This window comes from Lottia gigantea (genome assembly GCF_000327385.1).
Source record: "Lottia gigantea unplaced genomic scaffold LOTGIsca_161, whole genome shotgun sequence".
In the NCBI taxonomy this organism is placed as follows: Eukaryota; Metazoa; Mollusca; class Gastropoda; family Lottiidae; genus Lottia; species Lottia gigantea.
Window position 1 is genome coordinate 212974 of NW_008707986.1, and position 23085 is coordinate 236058.

A 23085-nucleotide genomic window follows, 5' to 3' on the forward strand; every position below is an offset into this window, starting at 1 on the left:
ACGCGCATTATTCTGGACACACATGTATTTGACTATTTGAAGGCTGAAATTCCGACGGTGAGCTGTGAGCATTATTACGAATTGACTTAGCTAAAAAAAATTCCGTTGCTGAAAAAGTATGATTGATCAAACAAAACTGGTACAACTAACAGGGACTGGTTGAACCAAGTGCATAGACCCCCACCCTTAAAGGCGCCCTACCCAAGAAATCTTCCACTTACAGGAGTTATATTGACTTACAGAAGGATCTCAGGATGAAGGATAATATATATTAAAAACGAAATTCCCAGGAGAGGAGCCTAACCCATTTAAAGGGATAGAGGCGCCAATTTTTTAAACAATCGTATTTTATTGTCAAAAATTCCCAAATCTGAGAAAAAGGTATGATTACTCAAAAATGGCGAATCTGTCCCTTTAAAGCGACTGTTCGTCATTTTTGCAGGGCCTGCCTGGTTTTCTTACTTTCAAAAAAAGTATTTATGATATTTATGACAATAAACGGGGGGCCGTGTGCTACAGGCTGTATAAGTTAATGCCGCTGTCCTGGTAAAATTTCCTTCATTGCACACTGCATAAGCCGACATTCTCGTTATGTAGGTCTAGGAGTTTGTGATGTTGAAAGTGAAAACCCCTGTGCCAATGGTAGTACCTGTATACCGGGAGAAAATATCACTGATGTTCCCAACTGTGTTTGCTTGCCCGGTGCAACTGGAAAATATTGTGACGGTAAGTAGAATGAATTAAGTCTGAGTTAAAGGGATATTCCGCTTTTTGTAAAAAGTTTTCATTATAGTAAACGTCATAAATTATACCTGAAAACACTTTTAAAATATGCTATTTATATCTATGTATTTTCATGATAAATCTAAATTGATTTTAAACGGATTATTAAAAATTGAGAGCACTAATTGTTAATAAAGCAGTTGGGTCTAGTTTTGGTCTTTGGCTTTATAATGCCTCGATATTATTAGTTGAAATCTTTAGAATACTAAAGAAAAAGAAAACGGAGAGCACTAAACTACCATTATAGGCTTGAAAATTAATATTGTTGTTTGTATAATTGTAGATCTCGTTGAGGGTATAAATGGTACGGAGCAGAAGGAGGTTAATGGTGAATTTATTTGTGATTGTTCAAACAAAAAAAAAATGTTTTAAAGGGACAGTTGCGAAACGCTGCCATATATATAGAAATATAAATTATAATTCCTAGTTTGAGATATTTTCGAAGGAATTATTCGATTTTTGTAAATTTCTAGTTCTTCTGAGGACTATTTACATATATTTACGATTAAAATCAACCCCCTAAAATGCCGCATCTGTCCCTTTAAGTATACTCCATGACTGTATTTTGGTATAATGTGGGACGCAGGGACATTGTAAAATATCTGGCAATATCTTCATGGTCTCAGTAATAGTTCAGCTTTGTAGAGGCACATAACGTTACACCAAATCTGTTTTTTTTGGTCAGGGTGAAAATTCTCAAAAATAGCGACTCAAAAAAGTATTCTTCGACAGTTGGAAATCGAAAAAGAGCAGGGTAACGCCACTGCCCTATCAAAATTCCCTCAATTCACCCTTCATGGCTTTTTCCGTCTTCAATTTTCAGAAAAGTAGGACGGACGTAAAACTCATTCTTTTCATTTTTCAAATTGTGTCATTTATATTTCAGAATGTGGGTACAATTACTCGAACGAAACAGATTTGTTTCCCATTCCCTATATGACCGAAACATTATGTGATAAAGCGAAATGTGATGCAAATTGTGCTATTGATACCAAATGTTCCTGTGCTACCGTATCTGGTGATGGTGTCTGTCAACTTTATGAAACACCAGTTATCTTCGTGTCGTATGATGCAAATGAAGACGCCTGTTTTGAAAGGTGCAACGCGACGAGTGAATGTAAAACCATTGGTCTTACGAAAAAAGAAAAAATTGGTTACTGTTTTTTATTTAACGTTACCCTAGACCAGATACCAGTTGGTATTAAAATGTCCAAGACTGATGAAAGTATCGCAGCAGAAAAAGTATGTTAATTAAAACATGTTTATCATGATATATATCTTTTATATTTTACTCTGGGCAAAACCTAGAAGTTTGGGTATTAGAGGGTGAAAGCCGACACCATGCCGGCTCTCGGAATCACAGGCACAGACATGAATTTTTTATTTACCTTGTAGAGGATTCGAACCCACGGAACATAATCGCCAAGCTGACGGCAATCTGACTCTCAATCAACAGAGCTATACCACTAACGCAAAAAGACAGATTTCCAACCCAGCGAAGTATTGACGTTTACACAAGTCAAAAGTTGTTAATCCCTTCAAGGGGATATTCATATAGCCTGGCATGGGCAAGGATAGGTATGACAGAGGCTCCAAATAGCGTTCTAAAGCAGGACTACTTTAGTGTTGCTTACAGTTGAATTTCATGCAGCAGAGCAGCCAATATCCGATGTCAGTGCGGAATTTACGAACCTACAAGAAAATAAAATTGCTAATCCCTTCTGATTATAATGGGTGTATTTTGTTTGATTGTCCAATAGTGACTATCATTTGCAACACTGATCTCTCAACATTGTTGCGCAAATCATGTTTTACCTCTTTATAATATTCAATCAATCTACTGACTGCGAGAATTTCAATGATCACCATTTTTTTTTTTGGTCAACATTGTCAAATATTTTTACGAGATTCCTTGCTTAGTATAGGAATTTCACAACATCCGGGATGCTGTTGTTATTCGACTAACCATTAAACAGAATTTCGACTGATTTTGGGTGTCAAATGAAATAACCTACAGGAGAAATCACGAAAGATCAATATTTTATCAAATTGTTACACAATGTGTCTAAAACTAGAAATATATTATTGCTACGGACGCACCAAACGAATTTATACCAAGTAAAATTGTTTTTAAATCATCTGGTTTTTCAGAGCGACTATGTAGCATTTAAATTGACCAAACCAAGGTGAACAAAACAACAATTAGACACACTTTCATTCAGTAATAACTTTTAGTTTAATATTATAGTATCCTAGGTCTTTGTTAGCATCCCACATTAACAATTAAATATGACGTGAATAACAAAAAAATCATAAACGCTAAACTAATCAGGAATAATGTTCTCAGCTGATCGTCGAAATTGGATTTCGGGGAAGGAAGGGTTTGATTCTCCAAAATATACAGGCCTAGGGTGGAACAGATACTTTATTTAGAAATTGGGATTAAGGGTCTTGATATTGGGTTTTCTTCTTTTCTGATCAGAAGTATAGTATCTGTTATGTACTGATTGTTTTTAGTTTACTATGAACAATATTATCATTTAAGTTCTTATTTTTTGAATATGCAACTATCATTTTCTGTTTATAGACATGGGGGAATTTCTCTTGAAGGCTCTTATAGTGGACATGAACTATCTTGCTTGCTCGATTGCTGGTTGTATTAAACGGGACAACAAAGGGTGCTATGCCTACATTATGATGAATATTAGTCCTATAGGTCTTGCTGTATTCAATGTCTCAATCCAATGGGCCTCCCTAGATTGACGGAATTTGGTAGTTTCATCTTCGGGCAAGTCAATTTCTATACGCTCAATTGGGATTAGGGTGAGATCGTCTATTGAATGGTCGTCGAGGTTGAAATGATTAGAAACAGGCTTGTCTTTCTTTAATTTGATGTCTGACCTATGAGCATTAAAGCGAGTTCGTAAATTATTCTTAGTTTCTCCTACATATTGTTTGGGGCATTTCTTGCATGAAATTAAATATATTACATTCGAATGTTCACATGTTAGATGTTCCTGGATCGGGTACCTTTTATTCGTAGAGTTGCTTACAAAATAATGAGTTTCTGATATAAAGGAACATGTTTTGCATCTACTGGACAAACATGGAGCACTTCTTAAACCTGGAGGTACTTCGGAATAAAGTCTGTTTTTAGCTGCTATCTGTGCTAAGGTGGAATTTTTTATGTTTCGTAAAAATCGTTTAGAGCACCCACGCTCTTTCAGTTTTGAGAAAACAATCGTACAGGCTTGGTTGAAATCAGAAGATCTTGTACAAATTCGATGAAATCGTAAAAGTTGTGACTTAATTATACCAGAAAAGGTATGTTTTGGGTGAAAGGAGCTCTTGTGCAAGAGTTGATGAGTATCAGTTTCTTTGAAATACACTTTAATATCCAGTTTATTTGTTTCTGCTATGGAATCTCCCTTAAAGACTGTGGTATCGAGAAAGTCTATGCTTTTGTCACTCACGTTTGCGGTTAGTTTGATAGAAGGATGGTGGTTGTTGAGAATTTCAAAGAATTCCCAAAACTGTTCGATAGAATAAGTCCAAACCATAAAAATGTCATCCAAACCTTGTGTCTTTAAGGTAGGCGCGATGTTGGCATGCTAGAGGTAGTAAGAAATGATCAATGTATTCTGACACTGCATATGACTCACTACCACAGTCAGATATAATCGGGCGGCCTTTAGGGATTTTATTCGAGATAAACCACTCCTTGGTTGGATTCTTATGGATTTTAGGCAAAGTGTACAAATGTCTCTCGCGACAATCAGGTTTGGCAGACAGATAGTCATATTGTTTCTGTTTGAGATAACTAGTTTTGACTAAATCGGCAAGAATATTATTAATCATGTTAGCAGTTTCTTTGAAAATTGGTTTCGGTAAAATGGCATAATGTTTAGGATTATTCAGTTGATTCTCTGCTTTTGAAACGTAATCCTCCCTATTCAGAATGACACAACATGAACCTTTGTCACTCTTTTTAATAACAATGCTATCGTCTTTCTTAAGTAAGTTTAACGCTTCACGTTCCACTCGTGTGAGATTAGGCTTTTCGTGTGTTATGGAAAGGTTCACTGTTTGGCTATTCATACTCGCAAATGCTTTCAATATTTCAGGATGGATGGCGGCCTAATATTTCTGAATTCCTCACACCGATCACATCGATCTTTTTTTTAAATTCAATATTAAATCATTAAGTCATTTAATTGTGTGCCTTCACCATCATCATCAAGGATTTCATCTATGACCTCTGTCAGGTTAAGCCTAGCAGAAGCCATTTTCTGAGAGAAAGTCAGGTGCTCCATTCTAAGGAATTTGATTGGTTAATGGACTTAAAAAAAACTCATACTAAAATTTAATTTTTATGTAAGATAGAACATTTTAATATTGGTGTTTTTTTCGCGGAAAAATAAAATTTTATGTTATAACTATTTTTTTTTTTAAATATTGGATTCATAGAACATTGCCATGGTAGTAACGCCATTTTCACAAAAAGTGATAATAATATAAAAATATAATTCTCGAGTGACGACTTCAGCACAAGACAGTGTGGTTTTTTGGTCGGACAACTGTTCTGGTCAGAACAAGAACTGGACTCTTTTTACTGCCCTTGCATGTTGTGTAAACAAAGAATGGAGACCCACAAGTGTAACCATTAAATTTCTTGAAAAAGGGCATACTTTTATGAGAGCCGACAGCATTCACCGAAACATTGGTTCAAAAATGAAAAAAAAACAGAAAGAAATATACTTTTCACGATTTTGTTGAATTGCGTCAAAAAGCAAGCACAACAATTAAAGCTGTTGTGATGACTTACAGTGATTACTTATTTGAAGATGGGCACAGGTCACGACAGTCAAAAATGTGGAGCTTCCCCTTCTGGCCAAGGTTCTCGATCAATGTGGTATAAACGATCATTTGACGATACAGCATCTTGCGACCAAAATTTAATTTACAAACTGACCCAAACAAGATGGTTCAATCAAGAGGTATTTCCGCAAATAAACAACAAAACATTCTTAAACTGGTTGAATCTTTCCCGTGACCCAAAAATAAGTTTTGGCTTCATATGCCTGAGAACACTGAGAGCCGTGTTCTCCTCCAAACATTCTCTTAAATAGAAACATGTAAGAGTGGAAGATTCCAAATTAATACATTCAGTTATAGTTTAATTTCGGTCGTTTTTTGTGAAATTCTATTTCTACCGTTCAACCAATAAATTTTTCTGTGCCCCAATGAAGTATCAACGGTCCAGTTTATTTGATCTGCTATTCCAGTGCTTTGAGAAATTGTGTTGACAACCAATTTAATCTTATTGAATAAATTATGCAGATGATCACAATGTGTACGGAAGTTTTGATGCGGGTAATATATCAGAGGAGACTGGGACCATGCAACACTAGTCTGTCGGAAAATCTTTATTTATAGGGCTGTTTATGTGGTGTCTATTTAACAAAGTAATGTGGCCTGTGTAGGTTGTTGAAAGTAACCCTGATGTGGATTCCGTGTACTGTCAAGCTGATGGTGGAATGCAGGTCTTTGAAATACAATAATTATTGTTTCTGTCTACAAAATTAATTATTTGCAACATTATGCAATTGTTGGATATATTTTAGAAAATTGATGAGGTATTTCAAGCAAACACATAGTTATTAACCCTTTCTAACCAGATATTCCCATGGCCACAATATCCAAATTTTGCCATTGGGTACTATTGAAACAGGTGATGCTAGAATAAGATTAGTTACTTTAGTCTAAGAATTGAATATCAGTAATCATGATCTCTTTTCATTCATTAAATGTTTATTAAATGCATTTATTCACAGATTTCATGTTCTACCTAGTAAAATTGTGCCATTTGGGCTCGAAGATAGTAATTTGGACATTAATGCATGTTGAAATGGAAAAGAACAAGAACCAACCTCAACATGTTACTATGAATCAACTTCAACAACTTACTGTGGACCAACCTCAGCATGTTACTATAGACCAATCTCAACAACTTACTATGGATCAACCTCAACAACTTACTATGGACCAACCTCAACAACTTACTATGGACCAACCTCAACATGTTACTATGGATCAACCTCAACAACTTACTATGGATCAACCTCAGCATATTACTATGGACAAGTTAATAAGCTTAATATAAAGGAAGAAATAGCTGTAATCAAACAAGATGTTTCAGAATTGAAGACAGAAAATACAAAACTAAAGCATAGATTGGATCACTGTGAAAACCGGGCAAGACAAAATAATTTGATATTTTATGATTTGGAAGAGTGTGGTAACAACGAAACAAAAGAAAATTCAGAGAAGTTGATAAGGGAAGTATTCATAAATGAATTCAAGATAGAAAGAGCTAACGACATATCAGAGGTAAAGTTTGAACGATTATATCGATTAGGCAAGAAAACGAAATCACAATCTCGACTCAAACCATTGCTTGTTATGTTCTCAAGTTTAAGGATTAGAGATGAAGTGTTAACAAAAGCCAAAAAACTCATTGACTGTCCAATCTCTGTGTCAAAAGACTACTCCGAAAAAGTTAGGTCAACAACAAAAGCATTAATACCATTCCTTATACAGCCAATACAGGAAAATAAAAAGCCTGACTGAGTTACGATAAATTCATAATCATCAACAGTGACCCATTTACCATCGATCTTGAATCAAATACATTGATACCCCTGAAAGACTCCACGTAGCAGTTACCTCACACGCGTTACATCACTTCAAATCACAAAAATCATATGAGGGATGTGGAGAACGAATATTTATTGACGCTCATAACATGGAACTGCCAAAGTTTGGCAAGGCACATTGACAATATTGATGTTCTTAACCTAATAAACTCAAGTGGAATTATTGGTATCTGTGAAACGTGGATGTATGAACCTTTGATCCTTCAAGATGTGAAAAAATATAAGCAGTATCAGACAGGTCGTGAGAAAAGTAAGCATGGTGGATTACTAGTGTTTGTTTCAGAACTCTTAAAAGAGCAGGAAGATATAACTGCTCTATTATTGGACAAGAACTTTTTCTCCGGAGAACGACCGTGACACAAACACACTGGATAATCTAGAAGAATTACTTCTACAAATTAATACAGAGTATGGATCCGCTGATATTATACTTGACTTGATTCAGATATTCTGAATGAGGTTTATATCCATGATGAACTTTGTGCTGATTGTGATTCTGATCTGCCACAGGACTTAAATTGCCAATTAATGAAAATGAGCTCAAATTGTGTCTCTCGGATATGAAACATGGAAAGTCTTCTGGTATGGACAGCATATGTCTGGAAACAATCAAAGAAGTTAAAAATGTATTTATACCAGTATTGAATATTATATTTAACAAAATCTTCGATCAAGGAGACTTCCCTGTAGAATGGAATACTGCTATAATATGTCCAATCCACAAGAAAGGCCCTCGGAATTCTGTGGACAATTATAGAGGTATATCCATACTGCCGGTTGTTAGCAAACTATCCACAAAAGTACTTAACAACAGATGGTGTGATAACTACGAAAAGATCACTGAGTATCAATCTGGGTTTAGAAAGAAATATAGCACTATTGACCAAATATTTAATTTACAAGGTTTAGTGAGCAAATACATCTCCAAAAAGGTGGGCGTCTGTACGGTCTATTTGTAGATTTTAGATGTGCATTCGATTCTGTCCATCACGAGTACCTGTGGTCTTGCCTAATTAAATGCGGAATTCATGGAAAATTCCTTAAGATCTTAAGAAACATGTATAGTAATTGTAAATCTTGTGTTAAACCGTCAGATGGTAAAACTGAAAAATTTCCATGTTGTATTGGCACTCGTCAAGGATGTATTTTAAGTCCAATATTGTTCTCGCTTTTTATTAATCAGTTTGTAACTGAAATGGAACAACAAGGTTGCAAGGGTGTATTTGTCAATGGGGCTCATAACAATGTCTTTTCCTTGCTTTTTGCAGACGATATCAGTAACATTGCTGATACAGCATTCCATCTTCACAAACAACTATTCTGTAAGAAGTACGGTATGTCTGTTAACAAGAACAAGACAAAGGTTATTGTCTTAAGGAATGGTGGTGCTCTAATATCGTACTAGAAATGGCAACTTGCAGGAAATACCATAGAATGTGTAAATAATTATAAGTATCTAGGTTTGATATTTACACCTAAGCTGATCTGGAATAGAGCCCTCGACACACTAAAAATCCAAACCAAAAGGCACTTGCACTAGTTAAATGTCTCAATAGAAAACTGCTTGGAATTCCAATTGACATAGCACTTAATATTCGATCACATGATATATCCAATCCTAACATACGGGGCGGAAATATGAGGCCATAGCTTGTACCAGTCAATGGTACATGTACAAATGAAATTTCTGAAAAATTACCGAGTCAAGCATGTAACGCTGCTGTCCTATGTGAATGTGGAAGACGACCATTGTTGTCTAAATATTCGATGAAATGTATTTAGTACTGAACTTGTTTACTAGAAATGCAAGATCATAGACTCCCAAGGAATATTTATCAAATGTTGTATAAGTTGGATGGTGGTGTTAAGTGGGTCACATATGTTAAATCATTATTGTTCAGATATGGCTTTGGATACGCCTGGATAGGGCAATCAGTGGGTAATAAGGAGTGCTTCCCGAATCTTATCAAACAGAGAATAGATGACTGCTGCTTTCAAGAATGGCGATGTAATGTAGCTAGTAACTCCTTGCTAAATGATTATTATGTGTATAAAACTGCCTTAGAAATATATTTAAATATTTATTAAATTTACAAATTTAATCAAGTTTTATGTAAATTTAGATGTTCGGCTCCCAGTTTACAAAATGTTAAAGGTAGATGGTTAGGCATACCCGAAAGAGAAAGACAATGTGAACTTTGTAATAGGGGAAAAATTGAAAATGAGTTCCGCGTAATCTTCGAATGCACTTTTTACACTGAAATTCGTAAAACCTACGTAAGTCAATACATATCTCACACTTCGATGGAAACATTTTATAATGTCATTTCAAATAATGATCTAAATGTTTGAACTGCCCTTGCAAAGTTTATTTATCATGCACTGAAAATGAGAAAAATCCCTGTTGTAATTCTATAATTTGATTTATGTGTCTATATATTTATTTAATCTTCGATTGTATATTAGATCATTGTATATCGCTAGTTGTACACTACATTATGTATTTATTTGAAAACTGGTTATAAGAAAATTCAATATTCCACATTTGCATGCAATGAACATTTAAACTTGTATATTATGAGAATTGTTATTATTATTATTAACTTATGCCATTATTGTATATATGTTCTTCAAATATAATAAATTATTATTATTATAACCTCGACAACTTACTGTGGATCAACCTACACAAGTATAATTTATAGCACAAGTTTTATGAGTTAAATTATTGAAGTCACGAGGGGGCGTAGCCCCCGAGTGTCTTGAATAATTTAACGAATACACGTGCTATAAAATACTTGTAACATATTGATTGACGTATAGACAAGTGAATTGTTCTTAAAAACTACACGTGCATAACGAGCGGCGAACATATAAAAATAGGTCATCAACACCTGTATACATCAGTTGATATATTTCAATTCGCGACGTACAGACGCAATGTCACAGTGTTTATTTAATGATAACGACGATGAAGATATTATTCTTTCACAAAATTTAGACGATATAGAAAAGGAATTAGCAGTGAAAAATGATATTGAGAAAGATGTGGATTACGGCGAATTGAACCTTATTTCTACTGCAGAGGAATTTGTTAAAGCAGAGATGGAGAAAGAATCTGATTGTGGTGAATTTAACGTAATTTCTACAGCCGAGGAACAAGTTAAAGAGGAAGTGAAATCGGTTGTGGTTGAAAGGTTTCAAACGCAAGTATCTCAGTTTGAAATAGACACTTTAATACATTCACAAACAAATGCTAATACCAGAAAGAATACTAAATGGTCACTAAATATATTCAATGAATGGCGGAAATGTCGATCGAAGGGTGATAATGATATACCTGAATTGCAAGATATGACAGCAGAAGAATTAGATTATTGTAGAATTGCGTAAAATGAACGGAGATGAGTATTTCCCTAAATCAGTTTATTATATCATTTGTGGGCTTATGAGACACTTGAAGGACCATAATATTTCCATTAACATTCTGGAGGAAGCTGATAAACGTTTTCTGTTAACCAGAAAGATGTTAGATGCCAAGATGAAGGAATTAGTAAGCCAAAGGAGTCGGTTGTAAACCGAAAACTGCTGACCCCGTATCAAACGAAGATGAGGATAAGTTGTGGAATTCTGGTGTCTTTGGTTTTACCAACTCAACGAGTTTACAGTACACAGTATTTTTTTACGCATGTAAACTGTTTGGACTACGAGGAAGAGATGAGCACCGCCATTTAGAAGCTGACCAGTTTGAATTGGGTAATGATAAAAATGGTTATTACATACGATACATAGGAAGAAACAAAAAAACATTTACTAGTGGTCTAGCCCATTTGAAGTTAAAGAACAAAGATATAAAGCATTATTGCACTAATTACGGAGGTGAGTTCTAAAATCTGTATAATAAAATAATCAAAGTAATCATACACCACAAGGTTATGACGTATCCTTATCAAAGTGTAGCCTGTAGAAATTTTAAAGGGATAATATGCGAGATTTTTGACAAAATTACTCATTCTGACTTTTATGGCCTTTTTAGTCACATTATGAAATATGTATGCTGTCTGACAATTGGTATCCTTTATTTCTTATATTTGTGTATTTTAGGTCAAAGATGTTTATATACAGTATTTAAAACCTATTTAGACGCGATAGAATCTGGAATGTTTTATAGAAAGCCATTACAGAATGGCATAAGATATGGAAAGCAGCCTGTTGGGATTAATAAATTAGGTAATTTCATGAAAGAAATGTGTCAACAAGCTGGTTTAGTCGGAAATTACACTAACCACTCCGGTAAGAAGATCTGTGCTACTGAAATGTACCGCAATGGACAAGATGAACAATCCATCATGGAACGCACAGGTCATAGATCTGTCGAGGCGTGTAGGGTTTACAAAATTAAATCCGACGAGTTGCAGAAACAGGTTTCAAGTGTTTTAGAGGCGCCAATAAGTGCTAAAGAAAGTAGTGAACCTGTTTCTAAAAAAGCGAAAATTTCTGTTTCCCCACCCCCACTGAAGGACACACGTTTTAACGAATTAATCAACACTTGCGGACCAGTACATTTCAATAATTGTAAATTTACTTTTATGTAAAGAAATACTGTTTATGAGATGTTGAAATAAACACTGTTTTGGAGTTCATTTATTTTGAAAAGTTGTCACCTTGAGTTAACAAGGTTTGACTTCAAGCCAAGTAAAACTGGGCGAGACCTTGATGCTTTGCCAAGACACTCCCCAAAAATGGCCACCGTGCAACAACTAGTGAAATTTCGAAGTTGTAGCACACCTAAGCCCCTCCCCATGAAAACTAATGATTGTAGCATGGGTATGAATAAGAATATGTTACAACTTACTATGGACCAACCTCAACAACTTACTATGGATCAAAATCAACATGTTGCTATGGACCAACCTCAACAACTTACTATGGATCAAAATCAACATGTTACTATGGACCAACCTCAACAACTAACTATGGACCAACCTCAACAACTTACTATGGATCAAAATCAACATGTTACTATGGACCAACCTCAACAACTTACTAAAGTAGTCAAAAGCCTTACACCAGATCCCAGATAAACCAGAAAGGCCGTGGAATCCCTTTTCCCTGACCTCGATGATGTAGTAGTGTCCTCATCTGATTCTTGGAATCCTGATTCGGGATTCTCCTCTAATGAAGACAATGAGGCTATTACTATGGACCAACCTCAACAACTTACTATGAACAAACCTCAACAACTTACTAAAGTAGTCAAAAGCCTTTCACTAGAGCCCAGATTGAGGAGAAAGGCTAAATACGATACCACGATGCCGAGTAAATCCCTTTTCCCTGACCTCGATGATGTAGTGGTGTCCTCATCTGATTCTTGGAATCCTCCTCTACTGAAGACACTTATGATATACCTAAAGTGGTCCGGGTTGATAATTGACATTCTTCCGAGGAATCTGATATCATTCCTATTGTTCCTTATATTATTATTGACCTTACCTGATAGTACCTCAGTAACATCTAGTTCAAAATATCAATCTGTTGAGGATTTGAATGTAGCTCAAACATACTTAAGTGAAGGGAAGCGTAACAGTAAACAAAATTAATATTTGTTTTGCAGTAAATCATTTTCAAAAATGGCCAGGCATTTCGAAGCAATGCACAGCTAAGAAATAGATGTCTTTCCCGAAGAATGCAAAAGAACGAAGAGTCCAATTTAAGAATATCATAAACCGTTAAAGTTATTTGCACAATAAAACCACTCTTGAAGATGGTCATGGTCAAATTATAACAGTTAGAAGTCCAACTCAAATTATATCCCATACCAGTATTGTTTGGGTTTTTTTTTTCAAAAAACAGGATTTTTGGAGACATGCCAATATTTGTAATCCTAAATCCTCCGCCTACCATAGAATCTATCATCAAAGGGCAAGTGCTGCTTTACTACCTGTTTCCAAAAATACCACTCTTCACTTTAGAGAGAAGATTTTAGATAAACTCTCTCTTGATGAGATTAGTCTTGCAGCTAGAAACGATGCTACAATTGATGCTTATGGTATCAAACTATTTAGAAAATGTGCCCAAAATAAACAACAATTCCAATATGTAAGACAAAAGATGGGAGAACTGGCCAGATTACTTCTAGTTGTTAGGAAAAAGATATATACTAACTTGGTCTAACGGTCACCTGTATTCAGCACCACCCTTTAATGAACGGCCACCAAAAATACTTCCCATGCAATTTTCAACCAAATTTCACACACCATTGAAGATTATATGAATATGCAGTGCGATCTGATAATTCAGGGAAAAATTAGCAACAAGAAAATCAAAAGTGTTAAACAGACATGTCTAAAAGATTATTTTAATGTTGAACATCGTTATTGTTATTATTAAATGTTATCTCAAAATATCAACTTGTCATTCTTAGCTGGGTAAACCATACCTCTATTAAGCACCACCCCTTAGTAAGCAGCCACTTTTGAGCATTCCATTGATTGGCTGCTTAATACAAGTGGCTTAATATCAAGTCAACGTTTTTTCATAATATCTTGGAAGCTACTAAAGAAGTTGCCCAATTTTGTGAAGAAAGCGTGTCTTTCAAAACACTATTTTTTGCACCTACACTTGGTAGATCACTTAAAAAATGTACCGAGAATTTGAAAGCGGAAGCAATCATTGCTGGAGACAGTCATTAAAGAAAGATGCCTTAGATTTATGGCCTTTTTAGTCACATTGTGAAATATGTATGCTGTCCGACAATTGGTATCCTTTATTTCTTATATTTGTGTATTTTAGGTCAAAGATGTTTATATACAGTATTTAAAACCTATTTAGACGCGATAGAATCTGGAATGTTTTATAGAAAGCCATTACAGAATGGCATAAGATATGGAAAGCAGCCTGTTGGGATTAATAAATTAGGTAATTTCATGAAAGAAATGTGTCAACAAGCTGGTTTAGTCGTAAATTACACTAACCACTCCGGTAAGAAGACCTGTGCTACTGAAATGTACCGCAAACAAAATTAAATCCGACGAGTTGCAGAAACAGGTTTCAAGTGTTTTGGAGGCGCCAATAAGTGCTAAAGAAAGTAGTGAACCTGTTTCTAAAAAAGCGAAAATTTCGGTTTCCCCACCCCCACTGAAGGACACACGTTTTAACGAATTTATCAACACTTGCGGACCAGTACATTTCAATAATTGTAAATTTACTTTTATGTAAAGAAATACTGTTTATGAGATGTTGAAATAAACACTGTTTTGGAGTTCATTTATTTTGAAAAGTTGTCACCTTGAGTTAACAAGGTTTGACTTCAAGCCAAGTAAAACTGGGCGGGACCTTGATGCTTTGCCAAGACACTCCCCAAAAATGGCCACCGTGCAACAACTAGTGAAATTTCGAAGTTGTAGCACACCTAAGCCCCTCCCCATGAAAACTAATGATTGTAGCATGGGTATGAATAAGAATATGTTACAACTTACTATGGACCAACCTCAACAACTTACTATGGATCAAAATCAACATGTTACTATGGACCAACCTCAACAACTTACTATGGATCAAAATCAACATGTTACTATGGACCAACCTCAACAACTTACTATGGATCAAAATCAACATGTTACTATGGACCAACCTCAACAACTAACTATGGATCAAAATCAACATGTTACTATGGACCAACCTCAACAACTTACTAAAGTAGTCAAAAGCCTTACACCAGATCCCAGATAAACCAGAAAGGCCGTGGAATCCCTTTTCCCTGACCTCGATGATGTAGTAGTGTCCTCATCTGATTCTTGGAATCCTCCTCTACTGAAGACACTTATGATATACCTAAAGTGGTCCGGGTTGATAATTGATATCATTCCTATTGTTCCTTATATTATTATTGACCTTACCTGATAGTACCTCAGTAACATCTAGTTCAAAATATCCATCTGTTGAGAAGTGAAGGGAAGCGTAACAGTAAACAAAATTAATATTTGTTTTGCAGTAAATCATTTTCAAAAATGGCCAGGCATTTCGAAGCAATGCACAGCAAAGAAATAGATGTCTTTCCCGAAGAATGCAAAAGAACGAAGAGTCCAATTTAAGAATATCATAAACCGTTAAAGTTATTTGCACAATAAAACCACTCTTGAAGATGGTCATGGTCAAATTATAACAGTTAGAAGTCCAACTCAAATTATATCCCATACCAGTATTGTTTGGGTTTTTTTTCTTCAAAAAATAGGATTTTTGGAGACATGTCAAGATTTGTAATCCTAAATCCTCCGCCTACCATAGAATCTATCATCAAAGGGCAAGTGCTGCTTTACTACCTGTTTCCAAACATACCACTCTTCACTTTAGAGAGAAGATTTTTGATAAACTCTCTCTTGATGAGATTAGTCTTGCAGCTAGAAACGATGCTACAATTGATGCTTATGGTATCAAACTATTTAGAAAATGTGCCCAAAATAAACAACAATTCCAATATGTAAGACAAAAGATGAGAGAACTGGCCAGATTACTTCTAGTTGTTAGGAAAAAGATATATACTAACTTGGTCTAACGGTCACCTGTATTCAGCACCACCCTTTAATGAACGGCCACCAAAAATACTTCCCATGCAACTTTCAACCAAATTTCACACACCATTGAAGATTATATGAATATGCAGTGCGATCTGATAATTCAGGGAAAAATTAGCAACAAGAAAATCAAAAGTGTTAAACAGACATGTCTAAAAGATTATTTTAATGTTGAACATCGTTAAGTCCATTTCTATTGTTATACATGTATTGTTATTGTTATTATTAAATGTTATCTCAAAATATCAACCTGTCATTCTTAGCTGGGTAAACCATACCTCTATTAAGCACCACCCCTTAGTAAGCAGCCACTTTTGAGCATTCCATTGATTGGCTGCTTAATACAAGTGGCTTAATATCAAGTCAACGTTTTTTCATAATATCTTGGAAGCTACCAAAGAAGTTGCCCAATTTTGTGAAGAAAGCGTGTCTTTCAAAACACTATTTTTTGCACCTACACTTGGTAGATCACTTAAAAAATGTACCGAGAATTTGAAAGCGGAAGCAATCATTGCTGGAGACAGTCATTAAAGAAAGATGCCTTAGATTTTCTGGACTTGTGTAATGCTGAATGGAATATTGAAGTGTCTGTGTTGGCAAGGGAAACCCTTGACAAAGCTTAATTCACTAAACCAAATTGATTACCACATACAGAAGACCTGCAAATACTGAATAATTATCTGAAAGCAAAGGCAGAATTTGAAAAAAGACAATAAGAAACTCACGCAAATTCCACAATATGGATAAACTTTGGTAGGACCTTACTTGTTCAGTGAGTCCTTTTCAATAGACTAAGAGGAGGGGAAACATAGCTACTTCTTTTACAACAATTTCTTGATGGTTTCAGCAACAAACAAAACACGATGGCATCTGAAGTGAAAAATTCTCTTTCATAACTAGAACTTAAATTATGCAATTTCATGTACAGTGTCGAAATAAGAGGCAAAAGAGGAAGAAGGGTGGCTGTACTTTGACCAAAGAAAACAAACAAATCATTGAATTATTGATCAAAAACCGAATGGAAGGCGGAATAGGCGCTGAGAATGCATATCTATTTGCAAGGTCAGGTTCAGGTTCATCGGAAACACCAATAAGAAGCTGTGATGTCCTCCGGGAGTATATGAAGGGAAACTATGTTAATATCAGGCTGACTATTACTCAAGTATTACTCAGAAAGCAGCATGAACTTCCCGTCTGTCACCATATTCTAATTCGTTGCAATGTCGTTTCTTTGAGGCTTGGCGTGTTTTAGAGTTACATCTTGCACCCAAAACTCTTACCCTCCATCCTAAGGCGTTTATTTTTTACGGTGATCCACTATTCTTTACTGCTGACTATATTTCTTTTTCTTGTAGTTTTATCAACAATTTCATCTTGATCCACAGTTGTGTTTTCGTTAGATCGATGTTCATCTTGTTGAACAATATCTTGGACAATATCTTGGACAACATCCTGAACAACGTGTTTGTTTGATGTATCTTCAATTTTCAATTGTTGATACTTGTAACAGTGTTTCAGCTGAACAGTCCATTTCTTTAAGATGAATAGGTCTCTAAAAATAACATCCGATAGTAGATCGACGACTTCTTGGTTACCTAGGCCAGGCATCACATCATCATTCAGTTCTTGAAATAAACATTCTCCTATAAAGTGTTTTCCAGTTGATTGTTCATATATAGTAGGTTCGGAACAAGAAATCTTAGTCGGAGCATAATATCCAGCTTTTACCAGGTAAGTGTTTGAATGGTTTTGGTAAGTAGCCATCGTATTTACAAGATTAATATTAGCTGTTTGTGTTGATGCTGCACCATGCAGCGTTCTATAAGTAGAGATAGAAGATTCGTGTGGTGTGTCCCTTGGAAAGACAAGATTAGCATCATCCGTTTCTGATGATTTGGCGCCCTGAAGTGATCGGTAAGTTAATGGCGATGCACCATGAAATGTTTGGTAAGTAGAGATAGTTTCCTGTGGCGTGTCCCTTGGAAAGGCGATATGAGAAGCAGCTGTTTCTGATGAGTCGGCACCCTTAAGTGGTCGGTCAGTAAATGGAGCTGCGCCATGAAGGTAAGTAGATATAGTTTCGTGTGGCGTGTCGCTTGGGCAGTTAAAATAAGTATCGGTTGATTGTGATGAATCGGCACCATGTTGTATTTGGTAAGAAGAGGGAGTATTTGCGTGTGGTGTGTCCCATCGAAAGGAAAGATAAGCATCAGTGGCTTGAGATGATTCGGTACCCTGAAAGATTCGGTCCGAGGATGGTGTACGGAGCAGTGTTTCCCTTTAAAAAAACAATATGGGTGTCAGTGGTTTGCGGTAATTCGGTATCCTGAACGGTTCGGTCCGTAGAAAGAGTTGGGAGCAATGTTTCACTTTGAAAAACAATATGAGCATCAGCTGGTTGTGGTGATTGGGCTCCCTGAAGGTTTCGATTAGTAGAAATTGTAGTTGCGTGTGATCTGTCTCCTTGAAAGGCGATATGAACATCAGCTTTTTGTGAGAATTCTTCGGGTGTGGCATGGGATACATTGTTACAATCAGAAAGGTGTAGTTTAGTTCCCTGTTTTGTGGACAGTTTTTGTTTTGATGTGCTGGATGAAGAGGCTGGATGAAGATCTTGATCTTGCTGCAGCTAAACTGACCATTAGCATACCTCTGCTATATATTTTTTTCTTAATCATAGTGTTATCTTCAAGAAAAAAAGTTGTTGTAATTGGAAAAATAAAGTAACAATGTTTTTTTGTTAAATTGAGATGGCCTCAGTGACGCATCGTGTCCAACACTAGTTTTGATAAAGCACATCTATCCGTATCAGTTTTCAGAAATAAAATCGGTGATCCGCTTCCCCGAAAATTAAACAAAATTGTATTTCAAAAGTTTTGATTTTCCAGGCCGTTATTCTAAAAACTGCTATGGATAAATGAAATCACAATGAAAGTGAATGTAAATAAGGTCACTTTAAATTCATTATAACATGGACCGAGCAAAAAAACCACCAGGAATCTTGTAGAAACGACCAGAAAGCTAGTAGAAACGATCAGAAAATTAGCAGACGACCAGAAAACTAGCCGCAATGACCCGCAAGATAGCAGAAACGAGCAGGAAACTAGCCGAAACGACCAGGAAGCTAGTACAAACGACCAGAAAACTAGTAGAGAAACTAGCTGCAATGACCCGGAAGCTAACAGGAAACTAGCCGAAACGACCAAGAATCTAGCAGAAACGACCAAGAAGCTAGTAGAAACTATCTTGCCATAAATGCTAAGCAAGCTAATTAGACCAAACGAGTAAAAAATTTTCAAAATATAGGCTTATGCATTTTTTAGAAGTGCACTTTATGACTCTGAAAATCATGAAAAATTAAAGTGACCCATTCTTGATATTTTTGAATACCCTCATATGAATTATTATTTTGTTGTTCTTCTTTATAACATATGGGTAAGCTGTTTTTGAAGTAATTTAGGGGAAAAGGGTTACCACTCAAAATTTTTGCTAAGTATCATCTCTAGTATATTTGTTGACTTTTTATAAACTTTATGTATCATAGAGTATCTTTAAACTTCAAGACAACACTGTATAGTATAATTGGTACTGAGGTTAAAAGTATTGTGCTCATAATGATCAATGATATTCCATACATGTGATATTATTCGGCTTTAAACAGAAACATCATAATAAATATATCAATTAGTTATACATGAAACTGAAATAGGTGTGGGTTATGTGCGTTATATCACGGAAAAAATGCACTCAACTGAGAAATATGAAATATGTAGGTCAATACAGTGAACCACAAATAAAATGGACATTTTCTTAAAATGATTAGCATGATTAGAATAACAAAAACCCAAGTACAAACGATCCGAACGGCAAAACAAAAATAGAAATATACCAAAATAGTTTGAGGTCGTTTCCTGGTCGTTTCACGTTTTCTTTGCTTGTTTCTGGTTAGTTTATGGACGCTTGTTATGACATTGTTGTAAACAAGTCGAAAGTCTTAAGTTTGACGTCGTTTCAACAGGCTCCATCGACAGTGTCGTTCTGACCTTGGGAATTTAAACCTCGTGTAATAATATAGTAAAAGTAAGAAAACTCTGTTTATTCAATCAAAAACTCGTATAACAGTATACGAGGTTTTCTTATTTTCATTCACACACAATAAAAGAATTAAAACCTCGTATAACATTTTAATATCCGTGTTAATTATTCAGTATTTTTAGGTTATTTACAATCGAGTTAGAGATATGAGTGTCCTTTCAGAAGATGCGCGCTTTAAGAGCTTTCGAACGGTACCAAAAAGTGAAAATGACCAAATATGGCATATACGAGGTTTCAAGCGGTCACCCACGATATAGGACAGGTATCAAATTACAAGATCTGCACATTTTTATATATATTGCACACACAACTGAAGAGGATTGCACAGATAGAATTTGTCCAGTCTACAGAGGCTAGCTAGCCATATACAACAAACCGGAAATAGCTATTATAGTACGGGCAAAGTTCAAGACCATTGTCCGGAAAGCCACCAAATAATTGATAGGACTGGTGCTCTATTAGCAGAAACACAGAGTATCAGAAGTGCCTACGAGGAGCAGAAGAATTCTGAATCGGAACTGGCAACCTCAACTCCCGTCCCAGACATCGAGGTTGAACTCCCACAGGTTGGGACGAGCTCAACATCGATGACTATAACTCCGGACTGATGCGGAAGGACTTCAAAAGTCTATTAATCCGATGCCAGATACCCTAAACAAACCCCTGCAAAATCTTCGTCGAAAAGACCAACTACAAGTCCATATGAAGATAACCAAGAAAAGAAAAACAGATTGGAAGAACATAGAAAGACTGTCCAGAGATCTATCTCACGAGATAGAACTGTGGGTAGTCAGGACTCTAGGGCCAGTAGTTACGATGCCGGTAAAAATCAAAAAGACCGGAAGAGATCGTTATCACATAATAGAAGTGTCAAAAACTAATTTTGGCTTAAATATCATCTTACTTATTCACTATTTGAAATCAAATTTTCAACCCTTACCAAATTCATATCATGATAATATCAACTTTAACCATTCAATCCGGCTTTGAGACGAAAAAACGTCAAATTTTAGATTTCTTCAAATTAAACGATTTTGCATGCTTACGAGAAGTTGGAATCATTACTGATAAAACTGGTCTAATTGGAAGAGTAATAAACCCAACTATGAAGACCTAACCTCTTGGTGGGAGGAAGGTAAAGCCAAAATTAAAACTATTTCGACCCGCTACTAAAAAACCAGAACTAGAACCATCAAAGCTGAAATTGAAAACATACAAAATGAAATAAACGAAATTGAAACATGCCTTACTTTAAACCAACAAAATAAAACCTGTCTGGAATTACTGTATTCAAACCCGAAAAAAAAGAAAATAAAATTAATGAAGGCATTCTGATACGATCCAAGCTGCCTTTAGAGGATTCCGACATTGAAAATCTCGGAATATTTCTAAACGCAGAATTGGATAATTCGACAAGAAAGGAGATACGGAAACTTAAAACTGGGAAAATTAAATCTTCCCAGGAAGACATCCTCAACATCGTCTAGAGCTTTTAAATGGACCTTACACTGAGGACCCGATTTCTGATAGGGTAATTGAGGATTATGAAAACAAATCCAATCTCTCAAATTCTCATAACAAAATCTGAAATTCATAAAGCTCTTTCGGAATTCCAAAACAACAAATCCCCCGGGGTTGATGGAATTCCGAAAGAGTTTTACCTGCAATTCTGGGACATATTACAAGATGGATGGGGCCAAAGGCATGGCCTCTAGTAAACAAAGTGTACATATTTTTAATAGTTTTATAACCCGCAATAATCTATGTGACATTTTTAGATACCGGAACCCAGATAAAGTTAAGTACACTAATTTTTTAAATAACGTTTTAAAAGCAAGTAGATTAGACTATATTTTTATACCCCGCAATTTTATTCATCATGTTTTAAGTTTTTATCACACATACAACTCTATCTGATCATAAAACAGTTTCAATTTCAATTGATTTTAATGAATGCGAGAGGGGTCCGGGTGTATATATTTTTAACAATTTATTACTTAAAGATAGTAACTATATTCAATGTATTAAGGATATTATTAAAAATACAAGGAAAAGCCCCGTGTATTCCAACGAGATCCTAGTTTGGTGGGACAACCTCAAATATAAAATTAAAAGTTTTTCTCGAAGAAAAAGAAAAGGAAAGAAAAAGAGGAGTTCAGGTCCCTCCAAAACAGGATCTCAGGGGAATACAAGAGGCTTTCCCAACAAGTGGCCTCTGACTTAACATTGATAAAAGAACATTGATCAAATTACAAGAGATGGAAAATGTTAAGTGCTCAGGGGCCATCTTAAGGAGCAAATTTCAATACTCCACAGATGGTGACAGATGCACTTCTTATTTTTTAAATCTAGAGAAACAGAGACAAAATAGTAACTTGATTAAAAAATTAGAAGACAACAATGGGCATATTTTAAACAGCACACAAGATATTTTATATGAATCTTCTAATTTTTACTCAAACCTTTACTCTAAAGAAAAGGAGGATGATTTTAATTATATAGAAGAAGTGTGTAATAATATAAAAACGTCATTATCGAATACTGACCAAGAATTTTTAGACTCCCCCATTTTAATAGAAGAAATTTTTAATGCTTTAAACTCAATGTCAAGAGGTAAAAGCCCAGGAGTTGACGGCTTGACAGCTGAGTTTTTTATTTGTTTTAGTGATATTTTAAAGCCTATTTATTTTAATGTTTTAAATTCTATTTTTCATATTACTTACAATCATATTAAAGAGTCAGTACCCGAAAAATGGGTAGATATTATTAATTCTTGCTCCTTTATAGTCCCTACTGGTGAAAATGTTTTTAATATTGATGGTAACAAAGTTCCATATGATCATTTGACTTCCAAATTCTGCTACAAAATATTATTTAAACTTAAAGATGTTATTTCTACAGGTGTTAAACACTGGGAG

General features: G+C 35.3%; 5 protein-coding genes across 5 annotated transcripts in view; 4 read left to right on the top strand and 1 right to left on the bottom strand.

The window, feature by feature from the left end:
* Positions 1–2202, top strand: part of LOTGIDRAFT_173486 (hypothetical protein) — a gene marked incomplete at both ends in the record, with an annotated part of 43033 nt that extends 40831 nt beyond the window's left edge. Inside the window, 3 exons of the mRNA XM_009051229.1 lie at positions 598–726; positions 1670–2025; positions 2179–2202. Coding sequence (XP_009049477.1) covers positions 598–726; positions 1670–2025; positions 2179–2202 — 509 coding nt within the window. The remainder of the gene's footprint in view (positions 1–597; positions 727–1669; positions 2026–2178) is intronic.
* An 8237-nt stretch (positions 2203–10439) lies between these two features.
* LOTGIDRAFT_173487 (hypothetical protein) lies at positions 10440–12094 on the top strand (the record flags this gene model as incomplete). The annotated part of the gene is made up of 2 exons (XM_009051230.1): positions 10440–10878; positions 11604–12094. 2 exons carry the CDS (start codon positions 10440–10442, stop codon positions 12092–12094), a joined length of 930 nt encoding a protein of 309 aa, XP_009049478.1.
* A 147-nt stretch (positions 12095–12241) lies between these two features.
* On the top strand, positions 12242–14330 carry LOTGIDRAFT_173488 (hypothetical protein; the record flags this gene model as incomplete). The annotated part of the gene is made up of 3 exons (XM_009051231.1): positions 12242–12550; positions 13353–13598; positions 14292–14330. The coding sequence occupies 3 exons, from the start codon at positions 12242–12244 to the stop codon at positions 14328–14330; spliced, it is 594 nt and encodes a 197-aa protein (XP_009049479.1).
* A 615-nt stretch (positions 14331–14945) lies between these two features.
* On the top strand, positions 14946–15176 carry LOTGIDRAFT_59706 (hypothetical protein; the record flags this gene model as incomplete). The annotated part of the gene is made up of 1 exon (XM_009051219.1): positions 14946–15176. A coding segment is annotated over one exon (231 nt), but the record flags the coding sequence as incomplete, so codon positions are not given.
* Positions 15177–17389: 2213 nt separating this feature from the next.
* On the bottom strand, positions 17390–22736 carry LOTGIDRAFT_173490 (hypothetical protein; the record flags this gene model as incomplete). The annotated part of the gene is made up of 2 exons (XM_009051232.1): positions 17390–18350; positions 22714–22736. 2 exons carry the CDS (start codon positions 22734–22736, stop codon positions 17390–17392), a joined length of 984 nt encoding a protein of 327 aa, XP_009049480.1.
* Between the last annotated feature and the right edge of the window lie 349 nt (positions 22737–23085).